The sequence below is a fragment of the Hyla sarda genome, chromosome 6 (genome assembly GCF_029499605.1).
Source record: "Hyla sarda isolate aHylSar1 chromosome 6, aHylSar1.hap1, whole genome shotgun sequence".
Taxonomy (NCBI): Eukaryota; Metazoa; Chordata; class Amphibia; order Anura; family Hylidae; genus Hyla; species Hyla sarda.
The window spans coordinates 68,705,235-68,726,779 of NC_079194.1; the positions used below are offsets into that span (position 1 = coordinate 68,705,235).

The window sequence follows — 21,545 nt, forward strand, 5'->3', positions numbered from 1 at the left end:
TACGATATCAAAGGTTTGTTTTTCCATGAACTGATAGGAAAGCATACCCCCTGATTCCCTGCAGGACCTGTCAGTAGAACACATGTCCTCTGGCTGATAGGTTTGCATTGAGTCGTGTGTATGTGTATGTATATGTATGTATATGTATGTGTATATATGTATGTGTATATATATATATATATATATATATATATATATATATATATATATATATATATATATATATATATATATATATATATATATATATATATGGGGATCTCTACAGTTGGCGTTGCGGTTGTATGTAAAGTTGATGTTTTTTTTTTGTTTGTAGGGAACTCTCTTACATCAAAATCATGGACGTTGGCCGTAGATATCTAGTTAACCGTGTTATGGATCATGTCCAGAGTCGGATTGTTTACTACCTCATGAATATTCATGTGACCCCACGTTCTATCTATATGTGCCGACATGGGGAGAGTGAGCTTAATATCAAAGGGCGTATTGGAGGAGACTCCGGCCTGTCTAACCGAGGGAAAGAGGTAATGTGGACGTTTTGGTTTTCTTCTTCAAAAGGATGTAAACTCTTTAGATATATAATGTAATGGAAAGATTGTTAAAAATAATGCTGCAAAATATTACAACTTTAAACCTAGCCGGGCCCCATTCACGGTCATGTTCTGTTCGGCTCTGGTTAGATCTGTATAATATATTTTTATTTTTTATTTATAATTTTTTTTTGTTTTGTTCCTCTGCCTTCCAAAGTGATCTCTGTTGTCACCTGATGTATTTTTAATTAACACTATTGATTTCAAGAGGATGCCTTAAAGTGCACTTGGCATTTAGAAAAACATTTTAACATGTCAAAAGTTTTGATTGGTCAGGCCTTTCCGTGCTGAGACCCCCACCAATCAGGAGAACAAGCTGGGAGAAGCCACCAGTTATGTGCTTCACTCCCCGGCTTACAGGGATCTTCATCCAGCTTCTCTGGACAGCCCCATAGGTTTATGCAGGCCAGAGATCGCTATGAGCCAGGGAGTGAATGGCGCTACTGCATGTTTTCCCGCTCATTCTCCTGTTCGGTGGGGGGTATCTGCGTTAAAGGGGTACTCCGCTGCTCAGCGTTTGGAACAAACTGTTCCGAACACTGGAGTCGGGAGCTCGTGACGTCATAGACCGCCCCCTCCCGTAGACTTGCATTGATGGGGCGGGGCTATGACGTCACAAGCTCCCGGCGCAGGCTCTAGCGTTCGGAGCAGTTTTTTTATTCCAAGTGCTGAGCAGCGGAGTACCTCTTTAATCCTGAGACACCAAGCGAACAAAACTTCTGGCAGATCTCTGACGTGTCAAGTCTTTCAAAATGACAAGTACTCATTAGTAGACATTAGTAGCATATTCCTGGGGTATGCCATTGGTTTTGGATTGCTGTGGGTCTAATCCACAATCATTGGCTACAATGACTGATCAGTCTAGATTAGTCAATGGCTGAAAATAGGTAAACAGAGGTAACAGAAGGTTAAGTTACCCAGTGCTGCTCTCCTAGAATACTAGAGGTCTGAGACTTTTTAGGCTCTTGTCACTTAGGACCAGAATAGTAAAACCTGAGTTTTGTGTTTGTCTGTATCAGAGGTGTCCCTTTTCTTGTAAGATCTGCTATGAATTATAGACAAGTGTGGATTTTGTTCCAGAGCCGGCTGTTATCATACTGATCAGTGGCCTGGGAAAACCCTGCTCTGTTTTCTTACCCAGCACAAAGGGGACTGATAGGAGCAAAACTGCGAGTTTTTTTTTCTTTATTTTTTTACGTCTGTACACAAGGAGTGAGAATTTTCCTCTTTGCTTCTCCGACGCCCTAAGGAGATAGTACAGTTTGTTTTGCAACGTGGAACTCTGTGGCTGCCAACCAAGACTGCTGGATTAACCCTCTGCATTGCAGCAATGAACACTGTGCATACAGTCTCTATTCTTATACATCAGATTATTTGCATGAGGTGTTTATAGTTTATAAAATGTATTTATTTTTTAATATTTTCAGAGTACCTTGCAGAAAATATGGCTGCATTCCACAACAAAATCAGTAATCTGAAAACATATGACATACAATGCACATATGAGCAAATGAGTATTGATATAGCTTTGTATCTAAACATGGTTTGTAAGGCTTAAAGGGGAACTCCGCTGCTCAGCGTTTGGAACACACTGTTCCGAATGCTGGTGCCGGCATCGGGAGCTCGTGATGTCATAGCCCCCTCATGACTTCACGCCCTGCCCCCTCAATGCAAGTCTATGGGAGGGAGCGTGATGGCTATCACGCCCCCTCCCATAGACTTGCATTGAGGGGCGGGGTGTGACATCATGAGGGGGGCGGGGCTATGACGTCACAAGCTCCCGGCTCAAACATTCGGAACAGTTTGTTCCAAACACTGAGCAGCGGAGTAACCCTTTAAAGACATGCGTGCGTGCAGTTCAAATCATTACCCTATAATGGTGATCCTGAGGATGGCAAAAAACCCTATGAGGTAGAAGTCATTATTCTTTATTTTAGGGAGAAAACTTTCTTCCTGACTCCAAATCTGACAATAAGAATAAATCTCTGGATCAATGTCCCACCTCATGAATCTAGTAGCCATAATTTGTAATGCTATTACTCTCCAGATATGTGTCCAGGCCCCTTTTTGACCTTTTATTGTGAGTTCACCATGACCACTTGCTCTGGGAGAGGGTTCCATAGTCTCACTGCTCTTACAGTAAAGAACCCCCATCTGTGCTGGTGTAGAAACCTTCATTACAGCTGGTGATTGGCTCAGTGGGCTGTCACTGCTGAAACAAGTACGTCTCGGAAGGTGGGGGCCAGAACGTTTAGTGGGGAGAGTCTGGCTCTGTTCTGGAGAGAGGGGGGATACATATTGTAATAGCTGAATAAACCCTTTTAAGAAAAAAAATACACTTTAGATAAAAAAAAAACACCTTGCATGCTCCCACACTCACTATTTTTGTTCACTTTTTTAAGGTATTCCACAACTGCTGCAAGTGACTCCACTGCTGCAAAAGATCTAGCAGACATATGTGTATGTAGACAAAGTATTGTATCAAACAGCAGCAGTCTCAAACTGTGGCCCTCCAGATGTTGCGAAACTTTAACTCCCAGCATGCCTGGTAGAGCTCCCGCCCCTTCCTGATGTCACTTTCAGCTTTCCCCCTCCATTATAGTATCTCAGAAACAGGAAATTAAACTTTCCATGCTTCTCCCGGACATCAGATCAGTAGTGTACCAGGAATACTGCACCTAGAATGAGGAGCCCAGTATCATTTAAAAGCTTCTAAAGATTCTATGATTTTTCTTTTATTACCTAGATATAAGCTCTAGCTCATATGGAGTGTCATCACAATGGTGTCATTTAATAAAGCAGTATGCAGTGAGATCACAAGCTCCACCTAGTGGTCACTGCAGGCAGCCAGAATTTACACTGTAAATTCTATGATATTTTATACTTGCTGCCCGTGATGTATAGGTGGTGTCCAAACAATGGGGCTAGTCCTTATAACTATTTTGTCACTTCCCCATTTTTATTAATCAAAATATGTGATGGGGGACACAGGGGAAACTAGTGATTACACAGAAGAATGCCTGGATACATGAATCATGGTGAGTGATTGTGGGGTATCATGTGGGGGCTAGAATGAGCTTTTGGGCCCATTTGCTTGAATTTCATTTAACACGGATTCCTGTGTGGATTTTGTGCCGAAATCTGCTATAAAATATTTTATTGTGGATTTATGGCACCAATGCAGAAACAAATGTGCCACTGAAAACAGTAGCATGCTATGTATTGTCACAGATTCCTTGTGGAAATGCAGAGGGATAGCTCCATTGAATGACTATGCGGATCTTGTGAGATTACCATAACATTGTGGCTAGCTTTTTGTGGACTGGTATTTCCTGTTAGCCTTTTTTTTTTTTTTTTGCCTACAAATCCCATAATTCCATTTTCCTTCCTCCCACCCATTGAAACATAAATGAGCTGCATCCATTCAAAAGACCTGTGGTTTTCAATCAGGGTGCCTACAGCTGTTGCATTAGTTGCAGTTTGATCTCTCCCACCAAGCAATCGCTCCACCCATTGAAGCAGACAGGCTCCCTGTCATCTGCTGACTAGTGAGTCAGGTCTCGGCCGCATTGCAACCTGGGAAAAATCTGAGACAAGTCATTTTTGTATGCTGTTAAAAATAAATATTAGGGTGAAAATCACAGAATTGATAAAACCGTCACACTATATTATGAACTACACCAACTTTGAAGTCCCTGTAGCATAGTCAAAAATAATTCCTGGAATACCCCTTTAAGGGTGGATCAAAGGCACCCCATGACATAGGATACAGTTTCCTAGAATTTGCAAGAAGAAGGGTGCATGGGAAGTTATCTGTATAACCCCTGGCATCCCTTGATTTTGTAGACATGTGGTACATGGAAGTCTTTTTCAGGTTGGTATGTAATTTTGGAATCCATAATAAAGGAAATCAGAACTCAAGGAACTGCTGCACCAGGACGCCACATCTGAAGGCTGTACCTGTGACTCCTGCTGCCCGGACATCGCAGCAGTGAGCTGGATACTGATCTGTGCCTTATCACAGTGGAGACAACAGACAATCCCTCGCATAGCGGAGTCAGCACATCCCGACCTCACACACCACCAAAGCTGCGATCTTCATATTTTATACAGGCATTTGTGTATCTGCAGGCCGGGCGTAGCCTGTGCCATCCTGTATAGTTCATCCAGCGGGACAGACTATATCGCTACTATACTGCTACGCTGCTATCTCTGGTTATCCAGCGATTACTCAATCTTGCATAGAAACTACCTATATAAATCAACTTGTTATTCAACAAAGTTTTGTGACTGGCATCTGATTATATTAATTCAGTCATCCTGGTTATCGCTGTATATTGGATCCAACATAACGAACGCTAATAATTGACTTTCAGCATAACATCAGAGACAATCCATTAAGGTGACATATTCTCATTCCTTATGTACTTCATTTGTTTTATTTTATACCTATATTTGTTTTCTTAATCCTATCATCGTATTTCTCTCTAGTTACATTTTCAATTAATTACACACAATTATATCAGTTCATTCCTTGAGGTCTGATTTCCGTTATTATTGCTTTTACTCTCTTTTCGGCACATCGGGTATAATGCAACTCTCGGTCTGAACTTGGATACATTTTTTAGTGTGTGGCCACCCATTTTCTGTTTTATTTTATATATTTTGGAATCCATGTGTGTATTGAGGTGTGCACCGATGTATAGCAGCCTATTCACGTCTGCATGAATTTTAGATTTATTTCAAGGGAGAAGTTGTTGGGCAAGTCTGGTCTTCAGATAATAAAGAGGGGAATGATTTATATTCGCCCTGCCTCACCGCATTCTGTATTTCATATGTCTGCGTCTTGTGACATGACTGATGAAAGGGGAACGTATTACAGGTTTTCCTGTATCCGCTCAACAAATTCATTTTCATAATATTATAGAGAAGGAAGCAGTTGTGATATTAATGTTGGGAAACCCAGTCAGGCATGACTATTACCAACCGAGCCGCAACAAAACTGGTTTATGTAAGTGCAGGCAGCTTGAGTAATCGAATGAAGACATCTTTGGAAACCACAGTGTTTCAACAGGTTGAGACATCGGTATTGCTGTCCTGTGTGCACACCCTGGGGGAATTTACATTGGGATTGGAATGCCGCGGGTCCCACAGCACGAAATTCAAAGCTTGCAGGCGGTCAAATGTTATGCCTTTTTGTCCCGAAAATCCTGCGCACTTCCACACTGCGAACCCCACCTCTAAGTTAGGTCCCAGCACTCAGACAACATCATGCTTATTGCAATGCATATGCACAGCTTCTCGTTCTGCGGTTTCCTCTCCGCTGTAGTACGTACATTGGCCATTCCAGACCCTGCCCTGGAGGACCCATTGTCACCTCACCATCCGGTATAATACACCTATATGGGTATAGCAGTGTACAGACTAGGGTGCAATGCTCTGCTCATACCCCCATATGTAAAGGAATCTACACACTAGGGTGTAATGCTCTGCATCCCCCTACCCCTTATATAGGAATGTACAGACACTAGGGTGCAATGCTCTGCATGTAGTCCTCTTACATTTGCATAAGTATGCAGTGTGAAATGAATGCAACCTGTGCAACCCTCGCTCCTCTCTGCATGATAGTACATTATGGGTGACTAATAGGCTACAGACAGAGCGAATGTGTCTGTAGGGACAGTGGGCAGGGTAGGGCAGCAGTTTCATCATGCATCACGCGCCGACTCCATGTTGTCAGATTGCTCAGCTAGGCATTTTTCACTATTGGATTGTATTAAAGGGAACCTTCCATCATATTTTGCCATATATAACGTGTGACAAGCATTAAATATGGTAAAATCTTCTTCCTTACCGTGCCCAAAAAACATTCCTGCCCAGAAAACTTTACAGTGCAGGTAGCAGGGAAGAGGGGACTGAAACCTATTAGCATTTTGTACAATTTAGCCCAAAAATTTGGAGGCATAGAGTGGGGAGGAGGAGCAAGGAGAGCCAGTTCCTGCAGATTTCGGCGAGATTGTACAAAAGGCTGCTGGTTGCCGGCGCCCTTCTCGCTCCTAACCCTGATATGTGCGCTGTAAAGTTTTCTGCAAGATTTTTCTGACTGGACTAAGAGAGGATGGCTCCCTGCCCAGGGGACCACTTGCATGCCTGCAGGGACACCTTTTAAAGTTTGTATCTTATCCATTGCTGCTGGCAGATTTTTGCCACATATAACACGTTGTCATGTTTTATGGTAAAATGTGATGCCCGTTACTGTTCAGTGAGATTGATACTTACACAAGAGGAGACTTACACACGGAGTAGGAATGCAGAAACTAGATGACGTCGACACCATTAGGAAATGTTATTGCAGAGTATTAAATGTTGATGTCTTCTGAGTTTCACCAAATCTAAAGTAACTAAGCTGCTCATTTCTGACTTTTCTGAAACTTCCTATAAATTATGTATCAAACTAGAAAAACCATTACCAGGGATGTGCACATACATTTTGGGGGGCAGGAGCTGAACTGAAAAAAGGGCAATTCATATATGTCCACATAATGATGCCAGTCTGCCCAGAGCACTTCTAGGAGGAACATCAAAAGGGCAGGGGCTCATGTCCCCTTTCTGGTCAACCTGTGCACGTCCCTGCCCCTAACTGACAAATCTCACTCAAGGTTCCGTCTCCGATCTTAACATTTTATTTTATTTGTAGTTTGCCAAGCGGTTGAGTCAGTACATCCATGAGCAAAACATCCATGATCTTAAAGTATGGACAAGTCAGATGAAGAGGACGATTCAGACGGCCGAAGCTCTGGGCGTACCTTACGAGCAGTGGAAAACCCTGAATGAGATCGATGCTGTAAGTTTCCTGTCACCAGTTAATCCTTTATTGTGCACACCAAACCTTTCAGTGGTCACTGGCGTTCAACAAACTTTGCATAAATCAATAAGAAGATTATTGTGATGTGCCCAAGGTCTCTAAAATATAGATCTTGGTATAAGAGTACATCTAATTCACTGATCCATACTGCAGACATAGCAACAAGTAATAACGCTCACTCCTTCAACCAAATCGCAAGGACACGCTGGTCCCGCCCTTGGCTTTGTGCAACAATAGAAAAGGATTGTCCAGCGCTGGGCTTGCAGGTAAATGCTTTCTTTTATTTAGAAAATCCGACAGAAAACACTTGACAATGTCTCTGAGACATTGTCCTCTGTCAAGTGTTTTTTGTCAGATTTTCTAAATAAAAGCAAGCTTTTACCTGCAAGCCCAGCGCTGGACAATCCTTCTTTTCTATGTAGCAGACATAGTTACAACAATTTAAAAAGTTAGGAGTTTTAAGGAGGACAAGTCCCAGGTTGGAGTTTGTCAGGTAGGACTTAAGTTTTTTGGAGATTTTGACACCTTCAAGCCAAGGAATAGAGATAACCTCCTGTATATAGTGTGTAAGGGAAACTCCTGTACATAACATCTTATCCCCCGATAAGTGTCTGATATGGGGGGGGGTCCGACTGCTGGGCCCCCTGTGATCTCGTGCCTGGCTCCCCAGTGTTCTGGGCGTTTGTGTTCAGAACATCAGCTCTTCTGTCGCTCAGAGCGACCTTGGTCAACACTCCCCCTCCATGCATCACTATGGGAGATCTGGAAATACAGTGCTCGTGTATCTTTGGCTTTCCCATAGAGATACATGGAGGGCGTGTTGACCACAGCTTTGTGCGGTGGTCAACAATCTCCTTGCATGGAGCAGAGATCACTCCATGCACGAGGAGAGCTGGAGTGCCAAGCAGGAGATCATGTGGAGTCAAAGCGGTCTGGCCCCTTGCGATCAGACACTTATCCCCTATCCTGTAACGGAATTCCTCTTTTATGTCGTGAGCCTCAGCGCAGTGACCCACTTAAAGGGGTACTCCACTGCCCAGCGTTTGGAACAAACTGTTCCGAATGCTGGAGCTGGTACCGGGAGCTCGTGATGTCATAGCCCCGCCCCTCATTACTTCACTCCCTGCCCCCTCAATGCAAGTCTATGGGAGGGGGCATGACGGCTGTCACGCCCCCTCCCATAGACTTGCATTGAGGGTGCGGGGCGTGACGTCATGAGGATGCGGGGCTATGATGTCACGAGCTCTCGGCTCTAGCATTCGTAACACTAATTTTTCCACCACAATGTCCTGTCACTGTATAACGTCCGTATAGAATTACGGGCATATACGGGTGCAAACGGGCAGTTACAAAACCCCATAGGCTGCAATGCGATTTAGTCGCGGCCGTCAGGGGTTTTGTAATGGCCGGCTTTCCCCGATATAGTGACGGAACTTCTGACGTAAGTTCCTAAACGGAACAATAATATAGTGTGAAAGGAGCCGAATGCAAAAAGTGTGTTGAAAGCTTAGAGACAGTTTAAAGGGGTACTCCGCCCCTAGACCTCTTATCCCCTATTCAAAGGATAGGGGATAAGATATCTGATTGCGGGGGTCCCGCCGCTGGGGACTATCCTGCAGCACCCACTTGTTATTAGCTGCACGGAGCGATCTTCGCTCCGTGCAGCTAATGACAAGTGGGTGCTGCAAGACTGATTGTGGGGGACCCCGCGATCAGACGTTATCCCCTATCCTTTGAATAGGGGATAAGATGTCTAGGGGCGGAGTACCCCTTTTAAAGCTGTGAGGACGCCAATGTATAACGGTGCTGACAACATAGATTAGGATTGCGTTTTAGTGTCCATATGACAGCCTGTAATACTGGAGCATCCTCCTTTCTTTCCTTCGGCTTAAAGGGCTTTTATGGAAATTAAAGAAGAACCTAGAGCAGGCTTGGATCGATGGTGCCGTCACCGTTCAGTCTCTATAGATAAACAATTACCCTCCTAGTGTTGGATGTTACAAAATCCAGCAAAGGGAGCGTTTATGTGCAAGAAACATGATGGGTTGACAGTATTGGAACAGATCCCAGCAGAGGGAAAGCAGAAAAACACCCCCAATAGAACCGTTTACCTTTCTTCCTTTTATTGGTGTTCAGGGAAGCGTTGACCAGGAATACAGATGTGTACATTAAACTTCCTAGGATTTCTTTTGATATACCGTGTTTAGTGTGCCATTGGCATTCAGTTATTCTAATGGACTCTTCTAGGGCGTGTGTGAAGAAATGCGCTATGAAGAGATCCAGGAATCCTTTCCTCTGGAGTTTGCCCTGCGAGACCAAGATAAATACAGATACCGTTATCCAAAAGGAGAGGTAAGTGGCTCTGAAGAGGTGGAGCACAGTTTAGAACTAGTCCATAGAGTAAAAGTTATGGTTACTTCATTTTATGATGTGGTATATTGCGACATATTAATGTAGGTTACACTGTGGATGATGATGATGATGGATTGATGATTGATGATGAAAATAAAAAATAATAAATAAATATTATTATTATTATTATTATTATTAATAATAAAAATATATAGAGGATGACTATAAAATAATTAAAGGGGTACTCCGGTGGAAAACATACACACACACACACACACACACACACACACACACACACACACACACACACACACACATATATATATATATGTATATATATATGTATATATATATGTATATATATATATTATATTATAATATAATATAATATATATATATATATATATATATATATATATATATATATATATATATATATATATATAATTATAATATATAATATTTTTAATCAACTGGTACCAGAAAGTTAAACAGATTTGTTATTTACATATGTTAAAAAATCTTAATCCTTCCAGGACTTATTAGCTGCTGAATACTATAGAGGAAATTCTTTTCTTTTTGGAACACAGAGCTCTCTGCTGACATCACAAGCACAGTGCTCTCTGCTGACATTAGGAACTGTCCAGAGCAGCATATGTTTGCTATGGGGATTTTCCTCCTACTCTGGACACTTCTTAAAATGGACAGATATGTCAGCAGAGAGCACTGTGGTCATGATGTCAGCACAGAGCTCTGTGTTCCAAAAAGAAAAAAAAATTCCTCTGTAGTATTCCGCAGCTAATAAGTACCGGAAGGATTAAGATTTTTTTTTTAATAGAAGTAATTTACAAATCTGTTTAACTTTCTGGCACCAGTTGATTGGAAACATTTTATTTTATTTATTTATTTATTTATTTATTTTTTTTATTCCCACCGGAGTACCCCTTTAATTATAAAATATGATATAATTTTTTTTTTATATTTATTTAATTATTTATTTATTTTTTCCCCTAAGAGCGCTCTTAGTTCCAGGGTGCTACATGTATTTTTAATAATGTTTGTGTGAGTGTGTGGGAACATGTGTTTTTATTTCTTGAATATAAACCTGAGGTGTATAACTTGACACACTAGCCTTATTTGTGTATTACTGGATACCATGGAATAAGATAGCTTCCTTTACTGAACTATTCCATCCTCTTCTGTTTTAAATTTTTTTCACTTATTCATGTAAGGGGGCAAGATGGAGGACTAAAGGAAGCATTCTTGGCATCTGTCACACTAATGTAACCCTATAGCATTGTTTCCTAATCAGGGTGCCTCCAGCTGTTGCAAAACTACAAATCCCAGCATGCCCAGACAGCCAAAGGCTGTCTGGGCATGCTGGGAGTTGTAGTTTTGCAAAAGCTGGAGGCACCCTGGATGGGAAACACTGCTGTCAGTTCTGTTTTTGTCCCTAACACATTGACATTGGAATTATCAACCTGTCATTTATATGAAACCAAAGTATGTGATGTCCTCAGGCGCTGCGTTTTTTTACTGTACCGTGAATATTACCCGGTGACATAGCAGTGCCATTGTTGGATGTCAGATGGGACAGTCTGTTCTTTTACATTGTGATTTACACTCTTCACATAATTCACAAATGCTGAGCAAGCTTCTTTAAATGTCCTTTAGCGTATAACATGTTGGGGCCCATTAGGACACGGTAACAGCTGCTTGTTGTGTTATCTCTACACATTCGCACATTAGTTCCCTTAAGTGACCTGACTAATGGCCGTAATGGGGGGGGGAGTAAAATCTGTTCCAGGCATCTGAAAAAGTTTATTTCAACAAGCCCCATTCAAAGAATGAAACCAACTGTAAGCAGGAATATAGGCACCTACCGACGCGTTTCTGCTTCAGACAGAACCCTTTCTTAAAGGGGTACTCCCGTGGAAAAAAACATTATTTTAATCCACTGGTGCCAAAAAGTTACAGATTTGTAAATTACTTCTATTTAAAAATCCTAATCCTTCCAGTTCTTATCAGCTGCTGTATACTACAGAGGAAGTTATTTTTTTAATTTCTTTTCTGTCTGACCTCAGTGCTCTTTGCTGACACCTCTGTCCGTGTCAGGAACTGTCCAGAAGAGGAGAGGTTTGCTATGGGGATTTGCTTGTACTCTGGAAAGTTCCTGACATGGACAGGGGTGTCAGCAGAGAGCACTGTGGTCAGACAGAAAAGAAATTCAAAAAGAAAAGAACTTCCTCTGGAGCATACAGCAGCTGATAAGTAATGGAAGGAATAAGATTTTTAAATCGAAGTTATTTACAAATTAAGTTAACTTTGTGGCACCAGTTTATTTAAAAAAAAAAAAAAAGTGTTTTCTCGGTCGCTCTTCATTGGGGGACACAGAGACCATGGGTATATGCTCTTGCCACTAGGAGGTGCCGACACTAGGAAAAAAAAAAAATAGTCTCCTCCCTGGCAGGATATACCCGCCCACTGGAAGTGAGGTAATCAGTTTTAGCTAGTGTCAGTAGGAGGCAAGACATGGATCTGGGAGCTCCCCAGACCTGGTCTTTTTTTTTTATAATTTTCTAGTAAGGGCTGTTTAGTTAGCTTTTTCCTCCCTTTTGTTTCTCATTTTCAGGTGGGGGTTCAGGAGCATGGCGCAGCCTGTTCCCCCCCCCCCATATGCGACAAAGGGGCACAGACATAGAGTATTGGAGGTTGTACCCTGGGTCTGGGTCCCCCACTAACCCTGCTCGCCCCACTATCTTAGCCTGGTATGATGCAGCATGGCCATAAGCTGGTTGAATCTGTCTGGGTGAGTATATTAAGACCGTGAGGGAGTAGATCATCCCCTTCCCCCTCCACCCACCCGCCAGTGGACTCACGGTAACTGCAGCCGTTTCTGTCTCAGGGCAGCCGCCGGCTTTTGCAGCGGCTCCCCGGACTTTCTGCGGCCGCTGATTTTCTTCAGCTGGTCGGATCTCCTCAAACGCTTGCTGGACAGTGGGACCCATTATGGCGGCAGGTAGCTCCGCCCCCCTTCTCCCCGTACTCTGCGCGGGAATCTGGAGACTGAGGAAGGACTCTTCCCCCTCTGTTGGCACTGTTTTGGGAGCACCGGACAGGAATAGCCCAGCGCTTTTCTGTGCCTCTCATGAACGGAGCTTGGCTCCGCCCCTCCTTCCACAGCAAGCCCTCCAGGCTTAGGGCTCTGCAGTAGTTGTTCACGCTACCAGGGATGTCAGAGGCTGTCTCCCTTCTCTTACTCCCTGGTTCAGGGCCATTTCTCCTGCTCAGCGGAAGCCTGTCTAGCTGGTCACTGCTGTCACCCCCCGGCCTCCGAGCGACAAGCGCTCCTACAGCACGCTGCATCACCGCTCCTGTTTAGTTCGCGGCTCCCTGTGCTCACAGTCGCCGCTGGCTGTACACAGCTGCTGGCTTAGTTCAGCTGTGCGTCGACCTGCCAGGGTGGACGATTTACTGCTCAGGCATCGGCACAGATTTCCAGTGGTGCTTGTCGTGGAAAACTCCCTCTAGCGGCTGTTAATGGTATTGTGTTTTTTGTGGCTCCCTCTGTTGCAGCTCATAGCTATTGCTGTTTTTTGCCTGTAATATCTGTTTTTATCAGATTATCTGCTGGGTCCTTTTCTGGGACTGTATATGGGGGTCCACCTTTTTTCCAGATAGCGCTCATCGGCACAATGTTTTTTGTCCTATGCCTCTGCCATACCTAATTATGCAGAGTTCTCATTCTGTGAGGGAGCATATGCAAACTGCGGTTTACATTCCGTGCCTGGTTTCCCCTTACGCTGCGTACCATGCCATGTTTACTGTGCCCACGGCTGGTCCTAGTCCCTCCCTGTTGGGGCATGGCTCCAGTCCGGTGCCCTTACAGGGCTTTAGCCTTCCTGGGAGACGCGTAGGGCCTTTTTGGTGTTCTTCCTCCGACGGTCATCTATCAGGGGAGGGTTCTTGGCGTGTGCATACACTATGATTCCCTCCTCCACAGGTCGCTGATCTCATATCTGCAGAGTCCGCTGTTGACATTTCGGTACCCCTCAGCCAGTGCGAGCTGTCTGACATAGTGACCTGTTGCATACTATGGACCCATACCAGTAAGCCAGACAGTGGTCTGTGTGGTTCCTCTGCTGCCTGTCTTTTCTCACATGCCTGATGTCTCTGGGGCTGGAGTTCCGGTACCCCACTACCAGTGCGTGGTGTCCAAAGTGCCCTTACGTGTCCTATGGACCCTATATAGGGCGACTATGATAACGTCCATGGCACCTCAGCCTTCCCCGATCTCCAAAGAGGGTGGCCGGGATTCTATCCATGGCTCCTAAGCCTCCTCGTCCTCCCACCTGCGACCAAGGGGGCACAGTGATCGGTGATATGACTGTTGTTCCTTTTTCGCTAGCACCTGGAGGTGTACTCGTTCAGCTAGACTGTTGTCTGCACAGTTTCCGAAGCAGTCTCTCCCATCTCTGGGCTGCCGCGTGCATGGCTGGGGTTTTCAGTACCTCACTGCTGGTGGGAGAAATCTGGAAGAGGGTCCCCTGCAGGTACATGGGACTGAGGGGTCAGCCGTTTTTTTGCTTGAGGGTCGCCCATCAGATCGGCTGCACTCCAGTGCCCCACTTTCGGTGGGAGGCTCCGCAGAAGTGACTTTGTGCATTCAGGAACTCTATACCAGTCAACCAGGTGGTGGTCTGCATGGTTTACTACGACTACTACTACGTCGGGGTTACCTACACTTCCCACACCTTGGCAGGAGGGTCAGATATCCCACTGCTGAGGTGTAGTTCTGAGCGAGGGACCCCATGTTTCTCCATTGGCCTTTCACAATGCACCACATAGTGGTTCGCAGGATTCCCTACTTTCCCAGGTCCCTCTCCACAGGCCTGCTGCTATCACTGATAAGAGCTGGTAAGCCACTTTCAGTGTGTGGTTCCGATGATGGGATCGGTGTGTCCACGGTCCCTATGCCAATCAGCCAGACTGTCTGCACGATTTTTTCATCCACCAGGTCAGCTTCCCCATTCCTTCCACTCCAGCGGCAGACGTTCGGTGACTGACTTTCAGTGTGAAGTTCCGAAGAAGTGGTTCTGTGGCTTCATTAGACCTTTCTACCGGTAAGTCAGATTGTGTCTGCATATTTCCTGCACCTCGTTCGTCCTTTATCTCTTTAGTCTGCAACTGCAGTTCTGGTGTGTAGTGCCATTAAGAGATGGGGTGTGGGCATTTCCTGCAGGTTCTATGGACTCTTGGTTCCCCTTTCTAACAGCGTAATGTTAGTCTTCTCAGGGCATGGTTGTGGCACGTCATTGAGTGCTGAGTCTAGTTTACATGCTTCCGGACATTTGGATGTCTGTTGTTCCCTTTTTATGGTGGCAGTCTTGTTACCCCTCTACTATCATGAGGTACCCAAGTCCTGTGTCCCTACATATGCTCTGGACACCCTGCTCATGTAGAGCCTTCCTCCCCTCCTTTTTGGTGGGGTGTACCTCAGGCCTTCCTGTGATAGGTGATAGGTGCTGCAGGCTGGATTTCCCCATGTCTACACAGGATTCCTGATAATATCTAAGGATTACCTGCATGGAGGACGGCCATCTATACAGCATTCTGAACCTTTTATACGCATAATGGAAAATACTTAAATTTTAAATCATACAAATATTTAACATTTCATGGAGCTACACTACCCTGAATAGGTTCCCCTGAGAACGTCCCCGTGCACTGTTATTGGCACGTGGATAGAAACGCGTTGGGAACAAGAAAATAAATACTAACATCATATTATGAATGAACCAACACTGCCTGTATAAAGCAGTGTGTAGCTCTTCATGTGACACCATGTGGCCAAGCATATTGGGCCATTAGGTCTCACGTGGCTTGTACACTTGTATGTGGGTTCTATACTACTTTAGTAATCACTTTTTTTCTGTCTGGTGGCTTTTAGATACGTAACAATAAATATTATAGTTTTAGCGACACCCCTTATATCTCTTTTTCGCCTTGATATAATTTTTGGTATATTCTTGAGTCTGTGGGATATAACCTTTTTGGTTCTTTATATGGTCCATTACAATTACATATACCTTATTTGATGTTGTTCTTCCCACCACAGGGACTGCTTTGGTATGGGGGGGGGACAGCACCCACCCATGTCTTCATTCTTGTCCGGATAGCCTTTTCCAGTTCTTGAGTGTTACTCTGGGATTCGTTTCTCGGGTCCTTAGGCCTTGTCTCTTGGTTGGCTTCTCCTACTGCTTTGTGACAAAACTGATTACCTCACTTACAGTGGGCGGGTATATCCTGACAGGGAGGAGCTGACTTTTTTTTTTTCTCCTAGTGTCAGCGCCTCCTAGTGGCAAGAGCATATACCCATGGTCTCTGTGTCCCCCAATGAAGGCTACAAAAAAATCTCCTTTTCCCACCGGAGTACCCCTTTAAGTACATTGCAGAAAGGGTTCTGTGTGAACCAGAAATGCGTTAAGTGCCTTTATTCTTGCTTACCGGGTGTATTATATTGTACACCAATAAATTCTACTTCTGAGAGAAGCGCCCTGATTAGATCCCTTTTTTTTTTTTTTTTTTTTTTTTTTTTCCTCATGGCCTACTTACCATATCACTGCCAAATCCAGATTGGAACTCTGAAAGATCCAAGGCTGCTGACCCTATCAGGATGTACTATGTGCCGACTGAGATATTGTGTTCTGAGTGCAACAACGCCCAGTAAACGTACCTATCACTTATCTTTCTGCATTTACCTACCAAGGATGTATTCACACGTACAGTAACCTGCACATATTTGCTGCACAGGCTTTTAAGCTGCAGATTTTATGCTGCAGAGTTCAGCGTAAACTGAATGTCTGAACACCACTTCAAATTTGCAGCATCAAATCCTGTGCATCAAATATGCGCAGCAAAACTGTATGTGGGAATACACCCTAAACAGACAAATTTCTACAATTCCGCACAATTTCCGTTCCACAAAGGTTGATGAACGGAATTGTTGCCGAATTCTGTGTTCTCAATACACAGAATTCCGCTGAAATTCAAAGCCCCATTGACTTCTACATGATTCTGCTATGAAATACTGCAAAAAGTTTGGTTTTTAAATTATGCAAAATGCACAATTTCCACCACAGCAATTTCGTTGTGTGAATGTGACAGCGGAATCCTGTTAAGGTCAATAGACAGTAAATTTCGACTAAGTTTCTGGCGCAATTTTGCACAGAAATTCCGCAGTCTAAACATGTCCTAATAGTGCAATAGGGTTGCACTGTGTTTTCTTTCCTTTTCCTCATTTTAGCATTTAAAGAGACAAAGAAATTTGCAATAAATCTGCTGTGATTTTTACTCCAAATTTTTTTGAAAATTGGGTTTTCCTACAAAATCAATACAGTATTATAGGCTATTTTTACTTTACAAGCAATGTCCAGCAGTGTCCACTTAATGTAAGCTTGGGCATAGGTCCTGGCACATGATAGATTGATCCATAGACTTAGACATACTGTGAGATAGATATTTATTTTTATATATATATATATATATATTTTTTTTTTTATTTCTTTATTCTTCACGGTTGGGACTCTGGATGCCGCTCAGTGGCATCCATCATAGACATGCATGTGACACAGTATCAGGTGAACCTTAGGTGTAAGAGGAATGGGACAGGGAAGATAGAAAATGAACACACTTTACTTTCAATGTGAACTACATGACTGAACACAGCTTCAAATCTGCAGCTTCAAATCCTGCGCCTCAAAAATGCTTAAGATACTGTATGTGTGAATAGAAGGGGTGTGAATCGCCAAGAATTTGGCGATTAGATTCGAATTGCGATACCAGTGTGGCGATTCGATATATCGCGATACATCGCGATATATCCCTATTCTGTCTAAAAAACAATGTCTTTTACACTTTTATTAAAACTTTATTTTTATTTTATTTTTTTTATACACTTTATTAGTCTTTTAGGAATCATTAGATTCCTCAGACAGATGAATAGAGTGACAGAGCCACGGAGAGCAGGGAAGCAGAGGTAAGTCCTCCGGCTGCCTCCACAGTGAATCGCCTGCCCGCAATCGCGCTGCGGGGGGGGGCGATCTAGCCCACCAGGGAGCATACGTATGTCCCTTTAGACGCCACTGTCAGCTTTGACAGCGGAGATCTAAAGGGTTAATAGCCAGCCGCGGTGATCGCCGCATGCTGGCTATTAGTAGCAGCCCCCGGCTACTGAGAACAGCCGGGGGCTGCAGAGTATGGAGCGGGCAGGAATCCCGAGCCCGCTCCATACACACTGCAGAGCACCGCATGCTGGATATTAGCGGCGGTGATGCATCAACGGCCCCCGGCTACTGAAATCAGCCGAGGGTCGCAGAGTACGGAGCGGGCACGAGTCGGAGCCCACTCCGTACACCCAGAGCGCCGCCGCGTCAGATCCGGCTGACAAAATGTGGAACTTATATCTCCAGATGCCCGGGACATGCTGTTCCGGGGATCAGGAGATACAAATTCCACATCACTAAAAGAATCGATTCAAAAATATTTTGAATCGATTCAGTATCGGCAAAGTGAAAAATCGCGATAATCGCGGGAATCGATTTTTTTTCTTACATCCCTAGTGAATAGACCTTTAAAAAATGTTATACATTTTGGGCTGCGTCTGTCTTTGTGCCCAAAGCAGAGTAGTCAGCGCTGGCTTGTGATCTGTTATAGATATACTTCTACGCTGGGAGACAATACAGCTACTTGCTTTTACCAGGGTGTTTCTGTGGTGGTAGAGATCCACCCGTGTTGGACATATTTAGTTTAGATGAAGCCTTTGTAGTTTATTTAGCAGTGTCAGACAATTCATCCATTTACCCTCCTGACATTATCAGCCAAGATTATAGAAAACAAAAGGTGTCTGTGTAATAAAAGGAAATGTTTTTCAGTCTTATGAAGACTTGGTGCAACGTCTTGAACCGGTCATTATGGAGCTGGAGCGGCAGGAGAACGTGCTGGTCATCTGCCATCAAGCCATCATGCGCTGCCTTCTGGCCTATTTCTTAGACAAGACTGGAGGTAAGAACAGGACATCTAATAATAATTAAAAAAAAATGTCTTACATTACACAAATGGCTGTAGTAGAGAAACTAAACACAATGGGGGAGATTTATCAAAACCTGTCCAGAGGAAAAGTTACTGAGTTGCCCATAGCAACCAATCAGATCGCTTCTTTCATTTTTAAAAAGGCCTCTGAAGAATGAAAGAAGCAATCTGATTGGTTGCTATGGGCAACTGGGCAACTTTTCCTCTGGACAGGTTTTGACAAATCTCCCCCAATAATGTTCTGTTGCTGAAACAGCTGATAGCGGAGTTTACCAAAATTTGTGCCTTCAGCTGTTGCAAAACTACAACTCCCAGCATGCCCGGACAGCCTTTGGCTGTCCGGGCATGCTGGGAGTTGTAGTTTTGCTACAGCTGAAGGCATACTGGTTGGGAAACGCCGGCTTAAAAGATTAAATTTAAATGTGGCTACTTTCTCCCATAACAGTTCAAAACCTGTCCACAGATTACTAGTGATATTTCACCTCAGCTGAATGGGCCAAGATGCACTACCAGACGCAATGGGGGGAGAGTTATAAAAACCTGTCCAGAGGAAAAGTTGACCAGTTGCCCATAGCAACCATGCAGAGACCTTTTCAAAAATCTAGACAGGTTTTGATAAATCTCCCCCCATCTGTGGGCAGGAGTGGTGCCGTTTCAGGATGGAAGCCATGTGTTTGTATTCCGGCTGTAGCGATAAGTGGCTGCAGAGGCCAGGACTAGTAAACCATTCATGTAAGTGTATCCTTTATGTCGCTGATCATCACAACGACTATTTTTTTACGCATCCGATTTCGCACGATTTTTGTTCGGGTCTGAAATCGGGGTTGACCACGATTTCAGACCTGAACAAAAATCTTGTGAAATCTGATGCGGATCAAATCGGATGTGTGTAATGGATCCAATTTTTTAAAGGAGGTCAATGGATCCAACTTTCTATACGATTTCATACGATTTTAAGCTATAAAATCGTTTACTCAAGTTGGATGGAGAAATCGTGATGTGAATGCAGCCTTAGCTTTGTAGCGGCTGATTAAAATATCCTATTAAGGGTCTATTCACACGTACAGTATTCTGCGCAGATTTGATGCGCAGGATTTCAAACTGTGTTCAGTTTCTGCAGCAGAAATTCCTGCGCATTTGATGCGCAGAATACTGTACGTGTGAATAGACCCTAAAAAATTCATCCCCTAGGTGAATCGCGGGGTGGTCAACCGCAGGGAGCGTCCTGCCCGACGCTCCCTGGCTCTCCCCGTGCACGGAGCGAGGCTTAGCATGCGCCTTCCATGCAATGGGAGAGCTGAAGCGCTGTACTTGCTTATCTCTGGCTCTCCCCGCACCGTGCACGAGGAGAGCCAGAGTGCCGTACAGAAGATTGCACGGGGTAACAGCAGTCGACCCCCCCCCCCCCATTCAAAAACCCCCTTTTTCCACAGTGTAGCAGCAAGACTGTCTTTACACATTGAGGTTTTATCACTTTCTCAAAAAACTTCTGCACTATTGCTGCAGTATTGTAAACAGAATGATACAAACCCCATCATGGTGGCTATAATCCCATTCATGTCTATGGGACTCGCAGCAGTCTTTCAAAACTGGGACACAGATGACCCCTAGTGGCAAGGAAGGGAATTTCAAACTTTCATGGTTGAGAAGATGCCTTTGTTAGGGTGGGTTCACCCAACGGTTTGTCCCCACGTTTTCAGTGTACGGTTTCATACTTGAAACCGCATGCAACCGTATCCGAAACCGTATCCATAGACAATGCACTGGAAACCGTATGCAACCTGATGCATCCGGTGGCTTGCGGTTTGTTTGTAAATATATATGTATATATATATGTATGTATATATATGTATGTATATGTATATATATATATATATATGTATATGTATATATATATGTGTATATATATGTATATATATATATATGTATGTGTATATGTATATGTATATATGTATATGTATATATGTATATTTTTATATATATATTTTTATATATATATTTATATTTATATATATTTATATATTTATATTTATATATATTTAGATTTATATATATTTAGATTTATATATATATATATAATTTTTTTTTCCCCCCTGTACTCTAAACCATGTTCTACCACTGTTTTTGGTCCGAGTGAAAAGCCGTATTGTAACCTTATACGGTTTTTGTAACATGGAATTCAATGAGAACTGTGTTTCTACGGTTCAATCCGGTTTTCCCTATACGGTTTTTAACTTTGCACATGCACATTTCGATTCTAAAGTATTGCAAATAGAACAACTGAAACTTTATTTAAAAAAAGAACAAAAATCTTAAAACTGGATTTGATGTAATTGTTAAAAACCATATGAAACCCCATGCAACTGGACACAACATTTTCAAACCGCATACTTTTAAAAACCGAATATGGATTCTTTTTAAGCACACAGTTGCATACAGTTTTGGTCCGGTTTTGAGGAATACGATTTTGAGTAAAAAACCTGATAGAAAACAGTGGGGACTAACCGTGGTGTTAAGCCACATACTGAAGGGCGTGAACACTTACTCATTTTGTTATTAAAGGAGATATCCAGTGGTGAACAACTTATGGATAGGGGATAAGTTTCAGATTGCGGGGGGTCGGACCGCTGGGTCCCCCTGTGATCTCC

The 21,545-nt window shown here is 43.4% G+C and overlaps 1 protein-coding gene across 5 annotated transcripts in view; it reads left to right on the top strand.

Moving 5' to 3' along the window:
* Nucleotides 1-21,545, top strand: part of PFKFB4 (6-phosphofructo-2-kinase/fructose-2,6-biphosphatase 4) — a 95,025-nt gene that overhangs the window by 62,142 nt on the left and 11,338 nt on the right. For all 5 annotated transcript variants that reach the window (XM_056524059.1, XM_056524060.1, XM_056524057.1 and 2 more), the window contains exons 8-11: nucleotides 317-524; nucleotides 7,288-7,434; nucleotides 9,703-9,807; nucleotides 18,741-18,870. In XM_056524059.1, coding sequence (XP_056380034.1) covers nucleotides 317-524; nucleotides 7,288-7,434; nucleotides 9,703-9,807; nucleotides 18,741-18,870 — 590 coding nt within the window. The remainder of the gene's footprint in view (nucleotides 1-316; nucleotides 525-7,287; nucleotides 7,435-9,702; nucleotides 9,808-18,740; nucleotides 18,871-21,545) is intronic.